General features: G+C 44.8%; 1 protein-coding gene across 2 annotated transcripts in view; it reads left to right on the top strand.

Moving 5' to 3' along the window:
* The first annotated feature begins 2,019 nt into the window (after positions 1-2,019).
* Rtca (RNA 3'-terminal phosphate cyclase) overlaps positions 2,020-9,626 on the top strand; it is a 23,535-nt gene continuing 15,928 nt past the window's right edge. The window contains exons 1-6 of one of the 2 annotated variants that reach the window (XM_005357184.2): positions 2,020-2,211; positions 2,303-2,403; positions 3,281-3,424; positions 4,188-4,311; positions 6,862-6,920; positions 9,026-9,167. In XM_005357184.2, coding sequence (XP_005357241.1) covers positions 2,167-2,211; positions 2,303-2,403; positions 3,281-3,424; positions 4,188-4,311; positions 6,862-6,920; positions 9,026-9,167 — 615 coding nt within the window. In that variant the 5' untranslated portion in view covers positions 2,020-2,166. Of the gene's footprint in view, positions 2,212-2,302; positions 2,404-3,265; positions 3,425-4,187; positions 4,312-6,861; positions 6,921-9,025; positions 9,168-9,626 lie in introns of those variants that run through there. The other variant, XM_026784119.1, reaches the window with a different exon arrangement.

The raw sequence follows: 9,626 nt of genomic DNA, 5'->3' as shown, positions 1-9,626 counted from the left end.
AGCTTCTCTAGGATGGTGAATTATAGGCTCAATGTCCTTTATTTATGGCTAGAAACCAAATATGAGTGAGTACATCCCATGTTCCTCTTTTTGGGCTCTTGGCTAGTTTCTATACCATACTCCTATCTTGTTCACTTCCTTCAACCACCAAAAGAAATGAGAATGGTGCAAACAGATCAGAGCCAAGAATTCATAGCAGGAGTTTGAAATTAGAAAGCACAAGTGAGGGCGGAGACGCAGCTCTTTTTTAGAGTGTTTATTTGGCACGCGTGAAACCTCCACATCAGTCCCTAGTACTGTGACAGGTAAATAAAAAGCTTTCTTCAGAGGAGGTTATGTTTCTGCAATAGGAATCTACTAAGTAAGATAATCAAGGTACCACAGGGGCTGGAGAAATGGCTGCTTTTCCCTAGGACCCAGGTCAGATCCTCAGCACTCACTTGGTGACTCACAATCTTCTGTAACTCTAATCCTGGGGAATTTGATGCCCTCTTCAGGCCTCTGTGGGCACCAGGCACTCTTGTGGTGCACAGATACATGTGTAGGCAATACACCCATACACATAACAAAGTAATGTTTAAAAGTATTCTGTTCCCAAAGCCACAGTCTTGCCTCGACTTCTCATTTTTTGCCTGTAAAAGTACATCACTGTTATCTCATCCTTTGGGTGCTCAGGCCTCTAGTTCGTGGTCTTCATACTGATAAGGGCCTTATGCCTTTCCCTCTGGTTAGCAGACTATGAGACAATGAAGTTTTTCTTTCTTTTTTTTTTTTTTTTTTTTTTTTTTTTTTTTTTTTTTTTTTTTTTTTTTTTTTTTGGTTTTTCGAGACAGGGTTTCTCTGTGGTTTTGGAGCCTGTCCTGGAACTAGCTCTGTAGACCAGGCTGGTCTCGAACTCACAGAGATCCGCCTGCCTCTGCCTCCCGAGTGCTGGGATTAAAGGCGTGCGCCACCACCGCCCGGCTGAAGTTTTTTTTAAGAGTCTCACGCTTTGGGAGAAAGGAAAGGCTGGGGTCACATGCTGGCGGGGATGGCGTGGGGTGGGGAGGAAGCTTGTTTCTCAGGGAGAGATTTAACAGTTCTGAAATAGCCTAGAGCCCGGCGGTGGTGGAGCACGCCTTTAATCCCAGCACTCGGGAGGCAGAGGCAGGCGGATCTCTGTGAGTTCTAGTCCAACCTGGTCTAGAGTTCCAAGAGAGGCTCCAAAGCTACAGAGAAACCCTGTCTAGAAAAACCAAAAGAAAAAAAAAATGAAATCGGCTAGACCACCTTGCAGGAGACACTGAGTCAATGATGGGTCAGTTTTGGCCTTGGCCACATCTTGACCAGAATTACTTAAGTTATTCATTTCTATTGCCCTCTACTTAAACCTAGACCTGGTCTATTTTTTCCTCTTCCCAATGGAACCATATTTAATAAATCTCAGTTTTCTGCTCTTCATTATTACTCTTCTTTTTTTTTTTTTTTTTTGGATTAGCTACTAAGAAGGGATGGCTGAACCTACTTTGTTAGGGTTGCCGGAGCCCGGGCTCTGATGATAAACAATTTAAGTAACCATACAACCATAGCTAATATTCCAAATCTCAACTAGGAGTACTGCCCTGATTAGTATCTTGGAGCATGTTCTAGATTGGTTTAAGTAATCTATGTGTTTCCAGAATATTGAGTCAGAACAGTACAGAGGTTTACACCACGCAATTCAGGCGATTCAGACTCATTTCCTAAGTCTTTCAGGTACCCAAGGACGCTGGAGAAAGCAGAGCAACACTTTGTGGGGAAAACAGATTGTGGGGAAAGTTAAAACACCAGCCTGAGGGACAACTGAAGAATGTACCTGTTGGGAAAAGGTCTTCTGGAACCTGAAGGTTTGGCTGTGTCACCCCCTTGCGGTCAGCCCAGATCCCTGAGTTTGGGAATATAGGCCAACAACTCTCTGCGCAGCCTCTTTTGAGCGCCGGGCAGCGCGCATGCGTACAGACGACGGGCCGGTCCACGGAGGGATTTCGTTCCAGCAGGGAGGCTTTCCCCTGAGGCACTGATTCTTTCTCCTTCCGGCAAGTTCGGACCGGAAGCGCAGTGTCGGGACTGCAGGCTTGTCGGCGCCTGGTCCTTTCCCTGTGGCAGCCGGGGCGTGGTCGCTGCGGGCCGGGCTCACGCGCGTCAGCGATGGAGGGGCAGCGGGTGGAGGTGGACGGCGGGATCATGGAAGGGGTAAGTGCGGCCCTGTGTGGGGCCGGGGCGAGGCGTGGCTGTGGGGACCTCCATTCAACATCTCTCGTTTCTTGTCCCCGGTGCTCTGCAGGGCGGCCAGATCCTCAGGGTCTCCACCGCCCTGAGCTGCCTCCTGGGCCTTCCCTTGCGCGTGCAGAAGATCCGTGCGGGCCGCAGCACACCGGGCCTCAGGTACTGCGGGCGCATGGGGAGTCGGGAACCTGAAGGCCCGGAGACCGGGATCGGAGCCCGGGTTGTGGGGCAGAGGATGCCCGGGGCAGCGTCCAGAGTGCAGCCCTCGCCCGTCTTTCCCGTCCCTAAGACGGGCTGCGAGTTGTCCTTGGGACGCATTGAAACACGGTAGTTTGCCACTTGTGTTTCCCTTAGATTCGCTCTCAGCCAGCCCAGGGTAATCCCGAACTCCCTAGATGGGAATAATAACCTTGAACTTTTGATTCTCCTGTCTCCAATTCTCAAATGCTAGAATTACAGCTCTGTGCTACCATGCCCAGTTTATATAGTTCTGGGGATGAAACCTAACGCTTCCTCCATCCTATGCACCACCACCGAGCCACATCCCTATCCCCCAATCAATCCATCTCGTTTTATAAGAATAGCAGTCAGATTGTTAGCACACACAATAGTAAGGGTTCATAGCTTGTCTTTAATTTAATTTTAGCTTTAAGGGGTCTTATTTAAACAATCCTATTTTGTGTGGGTTGAGGCGTCAACATAGGATTTAGGGGGTGAGAGGTGTCATGGGTTGGTTATTTAGTAGAAGGCAAGCAAGGCTGGTAGCACGTAGGTAGTTCTATTTTTCCTTTTATGCACACTTGGAATTTGTAACAGTTCCTCGGTGTGTTTGTAACCTAAATAACCAGTCTTGAGACCTTTAAAAAGTTGCCTATAAGCAGTGAGTCTAAGTGCGTTAAAAACCCCAGTTGAAGCTCTGCCATTGAAGACACGGCACTTGCTTTCTGGCCATTGCTTCTGTAGCGGTTCCGTAGAGTGGGGTATTAATATAGGCAGTCTGATTGCACACGTTTTGATGCAGTATTATGACCTGAAGGCCTCAGCATTTATCTGGACTGGAAATGGTTCGCGATTTGTGTGATGGGAACCTGGACGGGGCAGAAATCGGCTCAACAGAGATAACCTTCACACCGGAGAAGATCAGAGGTGGAATCCACACGGCAGATACGAAGACGGCAGGGTATGTCACACTAGTGCTCCATCCAGGCTTCAGTTCCGGTGGGGTTTCTAATGCTTCCTGGGGGGTGCTCCTTAACCCTTTAGAGATCCAGTTTTCTCCCCCTTAAAATGTAAACAATAGACCTTCCAAGGTTCAAGACAGTGGATGTGAAACTTTGAGTGCCTGCTTATTGAGCCATTCATTCATTCATTCATTCATTGAGACCGGGTTTCTCTGTGTGGCCTTGGCTGTTCTGTATCTTTGTACTTGTTGAGTTATAGCATTTATTCATTTATCATTCATCCATCCATCCATCCATCCATCCATCCATCCATCCACTTATTTATTTAATTTTTTATTGAGGCAGTATTTCTCTGAGTAGTTCTAGCTGTCCTGGAATTAGCTCTGTAGACCAGGCTGACTTTGAACTCACAGAGATCCTCCTGCCTCTGTCTCCCAGGTACTGGGATTAAAGGTTTGCCCCACCACTTGCTGGCCACATTTTTTTTTTCTAATATTTTTGGTGGTGCTGGGTACTCAACGAAGGCCTCACAATCAAGAGGCTGAAGCCTTTTATTATTGATTTATTACCTCAACCCAGTTTGCTTATCATCTTTCTAATTGGAAATATTTCCCTGAGATTCAGGATTCTACCCTTTAGACACTGGAGTGTTCTGACTTCTGCATTGTCTGAACCATAAGTCCCACCGGTGTGCAGTAACGAGTACAGCTGTCCTGAGAATCAAGAGACAGTACAGTTAAGCGTGTTCTGCCTTTTCCTTAGGAGTGTGTGCCTCTTGATGCAGGTTTCAATGCCTTGTGTTCTGTTCGCTGCTTCTCCATCGGAACTTCGTTTGAAAGGCGGAACTAATGCTGAGATGGCCCCACAGATCGATTACACCATGATGGTAAGGGGCGGCCTCGTGCTCTCTCTGTAAATATGTCTGCAATAGCTTCGTGGACATTCCTCTTCAGGCATGTTTTCTAATTCTGTTGCAGGAGATGGGACAGATTAAGGTTCACTTTAGGGTTTGCATTATAAATTAAGATAGTATCCATACTGAGTCTTTAAGGGCCTAAAAGTATAATTATATAAATTGTATCAGTGATTATATAAATCACCAGTTTTTACGTTAGTACTGGTGTGCTTATGGGGGGAGAGTGGCACAGGTTGAGTGTAGCACTGAAATACCAAGTGTGCCAGAATTTAAGCCAGTGAGATGGCTCATTGGGTAACAACACTGGCTGTGCAAGCCCGATGACCGAGTTCAGCCTCAGAACCACAGCAGAAGGCCAGAGCCGACCGCCCCATCAGTGCTGTGGTGCATGTACCCCACCCCTGGGGCGCAAGTGGAGCATTCCCACCTGACTTCATGTGATGGGAGTGATCGTAGCCCAGGTGCCGGTGACATTCACTCATTCCTTCAGAGTCTGTGTATAGCGTGTGAAACGTGAGTTTCATGTGTGCATCCCATCATCGTGTGTGTGCAAATGCTACAGAATCTGAGACAGTCAGAAGCCCAAAGCCCTTCTGGGTCTGAGCATTTTCAGGTGAGGATATTCAATCTGTGTAATTTTTTTCTCGAGGTTTATTGTGTCATAATTCTTTACAGTTAAATTTATTCCTTTAAATTTAGTTTTAGGAATTTTTTTACATATAGATACATGTGAACCAATTTTCATAGCTAAGATGTGGGATAGTTTAATTTAAAAAAAAAAACAAAAAACCATACTCTTTATGGGTAGCTAGTCCCGTTCCTAACTCCTGGCAACCACTTTTCCATTTTCTTTTAGTTTTGCTTTTTTCACAATGCCATCTAAAGTAGTAATGCATGTGTGTGTGTGTCATTAGAATTAGGTCTGTTTTCCCCTCTTTTCAAACAGGATCATTATATCCCAGGTTGGCCTTAAATTGCTGTGTAGGGAGGGTAACCTTGTGTTTCCAATGCTCCGCTTCTACTTGCAGGTCTAGAGTTGCAAGTGTGCCCCACTATGGCCAGTTTTGCTGGAAAATGACTTCGTGCATGCTAGCCAGGCGTGTTACCAACTAAGCTCCGTGCTAGTTCTTGGGTCTAGATTTTTTCCACTTACATGATAAATTTGAGACTCAGTGTTACTGAAGTAAAGGCCAGTGGTTTTATTCTGTATAGGAACCAGTTTGTTTATCTGCTCATGAGTTGGAGGTCACTTGAGTTGCTTTCATGTTTTGGCAATTTTGAATAAATTCACTACTAAGATGTGCAGACACTGCCAAAATATGTTTCAGCCCTGTCTGTCCTCTTTGTTACCTGTGAAAGCTCCTACATCCCACCGAGCATTGGTGGCTTCTGTGCTCAAGTCCCCCTTACCCCGCTCCACATCTGAGTGTTTGAAGTGTTTGGGTGCGGGGGACCCAGAGCTTTACACGTGTTAGGCAAGCGCTCTGCCCTGGGCTGCATCACCACTCCTGTCTTTGAAAAAAGCAAAACAGAAATTTAGTGCCGTCCATAGCTTCTACACACATGGAGACAACGTAGAGAAAGGAGCCAAACTCTCAGGTAGATCGCATGTGTTTTCGTAGGCTTTAGGCTTAATTACCGTCTTCTCGCGAAGCGCTTCCGCTATGATGGACGGCATCATCTTTTTAGTGTGCTGAGATGTGTAATGAAGGCCACTTCCTCTTTACCTAGTAATTCACATAGAGGAGACTGCTCAGCCTAAGCCACTGTGCAAGGGGACTGTTAAGGTCTTTGAGCATAGCCTTGTATAAACTACGATTATCATTGTGTAGCATCCAAGGAAGATACTCTTAGAGCAGCGGTTCTCCACCTATGAGTTGCCGCAACCCCCTTGAGGGGTCAAATATCAGATATCCTGCATGTCAGATGGTTACTTTACAATTTACAGCAGTAGCAAACTTACTGATATGAAGTAGCTTTGAAGTAATCTTTGGTTGGGGGTCACCACACAATGAGGAATTGTATAAAGGATACAGTATTAGGAAGGTTGAGCTTCACTGCTTTAGAGGATTGATTGATAAATTTTACTCAACTGTTATGTTATTTAAATATTGTTTGGGAAGAACTTATGATATTATGAAAAATGTTCCTAATATGAAATGAGAATAATGGAGGGTAAAGTGTCGATCTGATAGATTCAGCATATTGAGAAGCAGTATATAGTGGAAGGCTGTTCACTAGCGCCCTCTTGTGTCCCTTTGTGCTCACTGTTGTTACCACCAGGAGGACTGGTGTTGGGAGTGTGTAGCGCTGCCCTTAGGTAGACTTGCGCAGTCCTGCTCAGTGCTCAGCTGTGCACCGGAGTTCTTGTGTGCACAGTAGAATTGCTCTCGGTATTGCTGTTGTCCCTCTGTATCTGTAGCACCTACAGACCAGCTTACTGCATGGCTTTTTTATTTAATAATTGAACTTGGTGAATCTCTGCACACCAGTGGCTAAAGTAACAATTGACTTTTTCAGGTTTTCAAGCCAATCGTTGAGAAATTCGGTTTCAAGTTTAATTGTGACGTTAAAATGAGGTGAGTTACTCAGTCTTTAGTGTCCCACCCCATCCTTCCGACAGCAGTGCTGGGGACCCAACGCAGGGGCTTGTGCGTGCCAGGCCAATGCCCTGTCAATGAGTTATATCCTCGGCCCTTAATCTTTTTCGTCTATTACAAGTTCCAAAATTAGTGGAAAAGTTATGTTTAGAGAACTATTACTCTGATACTGTTAATGTGTTATGTTTCATGATAAATTTCTTTTTCTTTCCTTTTTTTTTTTTTTTTTTTCTGAAACAGGGTTTCTCTGTTTAACAGTTCTGGCTGTCCAGAAACTCAGTCTGTAGACTACGCTAGCCTCAAATTCACAGAGATCCTCTTGCCTTTGTTTTCTGAGTGCTGGGATTAAAAGTGTGCACCACCAGCACCCAGTTTCTTGATAAATTTCTTGCAGAAAGTAATTGTACTTTGTGGCTTAAAGGTAAACTGTAGAGCTATGGGACCTTATCTGATACCCGCGGTGTTCATTTGTTCATTGAGAGAAAAAGTTTCATGGGAATATTTCCTTAGCTATTGGTGTTATCCACACGTGTGTTCTCCACTCCTGTATTATCCATCACTGGGTTGTCTGCATGTGTGTTATCCACCCCTGTGTTAGCCATGACTATACCATCCACACTGGTGTTATCCACACGTGTGTTATTCTCTCCTGTGTTAGCCATGACTATGCCATCCACACTGGTGTTATCCACACGTGTGCTATTTGCTCCTGTGTTATCCATGTGTGTGTGTTATCCGCGCCTCTGAACAGGCAGAGGAGCCCCTGTGTGGACACCTGCACTAGGCTCTCTGGAGTCATGAAGAGGCTGCTCCCCAGAGTAGTCAGAGTTGACGTCCTTAGAAAGCCTGGCCTTAGGGATGTGTCTGTAAGGTTGTCCTCTGCTCTTCAGTAACAAGAGTGAAAGATTTGTCCTGGAGCTTAATGCTTTATGGTCTTGCCCCAGTTTTCTCTCTAGTTTCACTCTCCCTCCCACTTTCAAGTTGTCGCAGACTACTCGGTGGGTTGCCTGCTGTCTTAAACTGCTGTGCCCCTTTATATTCATGTTATTTATATCCCCTGCTTACTTAAAAATTAGAGATCTTTATTTATTTATTTTTTCGAGACAGGGTTTCTCTGTGTATCTTTGGCTGAGACCAGGCTGGCCTCTAACTCACAGAGATCCACCTGCCTCTGCCTCCTGACTGCTGGGATCAAAGGCATATGCCACCACACTCGGCTAGAAATCTTTTTTTAAAAATTATTTATTTATTTATTATGTATACAATATTCTGTCTGTGTGTATGTCTGCAGGCCAGAAGAGGGCACCAGACCTCATTACAGATGGTTGTGAGCCACCATGTGGTTGCCGGGAATTGAACTCAGGACTTCTGGAAGAGCAGCCAGTGCTCTTAAGCTCTGAGCCATCTCTCCAGCCCTCGGCTAGAAATCTTATTTAAAAATAGAAAATTTCTATTTGGACCGTCTTTGGATGCATTCACACTTATTCTTCATCTGTTGGTACCTCTTTGCAGCCATATTTTTAATCTTAGTAGATTGTAAACTACGTCATTTCCTAACTACTTGGAGCGTAGCAGTTCTTAGCATCTGCAATAAATGAATAGAACTGAGGTAAAATTTTGTTAGTGTTGAGTGGTTATGTATTGATCAGATATTAATCTGAGTGCCTGTCATATGCCAGCTCCGATTTTAAGCCTGGAAAACAAACCAGTAGAGCCAGTGTCACAGAGAGTATGCTCTCAAACAGCACTTTGAATAGTGAGGAAAATGTCCTGCGCTGTCTTCAGTGGTTGTCACCGCCCTGTACCCATTGAGCCCCTGAAATAGTCTCATGTCGCTGGGACGATGATTTCTCTTTGTCCTGTGGGTTGAACCCAGGGCCTCGTGTTCACATGCTAAGTCAGTACTCGTGTGTATCTTCAGACCACAGAGTGGACACCCGAGACTGCAGATAGCAGTCAGGCCTTTCCATGCATCTCCACAACTTACATATCGTTTGCTATCATTCCTGTGACTGCAGTGTGCTGTCGGACTTTACTTTGTCATGTACTCAGTTATGGAGAGGTATTTGTTCTACTTTTCCTAGGGGCTATTACCCAAAAGGGGGCGGTGAAGTCGTTGTCCGAATGTCACCAGTTAAACAGTTGGACCCAATAAATCTGACTGATCGTGGCTCTGTGGCCAAGATTTATGGGAGAGCTTTTGTTGCTGGAGTTTTGCCACTAAAAGTAAGTTGTCTTAGTGCTCTTAGAAGTGTATGGACATTTTGATGGTGCTACAACATTCAAGTTTTTGAGAATACTCTGTTTCTTTCAAAATAAGAGTCTCAGACACTTTGAGGTTTTGTTTGATTTTTTTTTTTCTTCTGAGGTTTTTGTTTTTGTTTAAAGTAGGATCTTTTGAATAGCCCAGGCTTCCTGGAACTTACTAGGTAGACCAGATGGTCTTGAACTTTCAACACTCTTCTGTCTCTACCTCTAAAATGTTGTTAGTTTGTTTTTTCAAAACGGGGACTCATGTAGTTCTGATATAGCTGATGATGGCCTTGAACTTACAGGCCCAGGAAATCCCAGGATTCATGTGAGCTGGGCAACACACTCCCCCCTGAGCTACATGCCCACCCTGAGAACTTTTATTTTTAATTATGTTTATTTCTTTTTTTTATTTTTTTTATTTTTATTTTTTTT

Source organism: Microtus ochrogaster, chromosome 21, assembly GCF_000317375.1.
Source record: "Microtus ochrogaster isolate Prairie Vole_2 chromosome 21, MicOch1.0, whole genome shotgun sequence".
NCBI classification, from domain to species: Eukaryota; Metazoa; Chordata; class Mammalia; order Rodentia; family Cricetidae; genus Microtus; species Microtus ochrogaster.
Note: the sequence above shows the minus strand (reverse complement) of the source record. Positions and strands in the feature narration are given on the sequence as shown.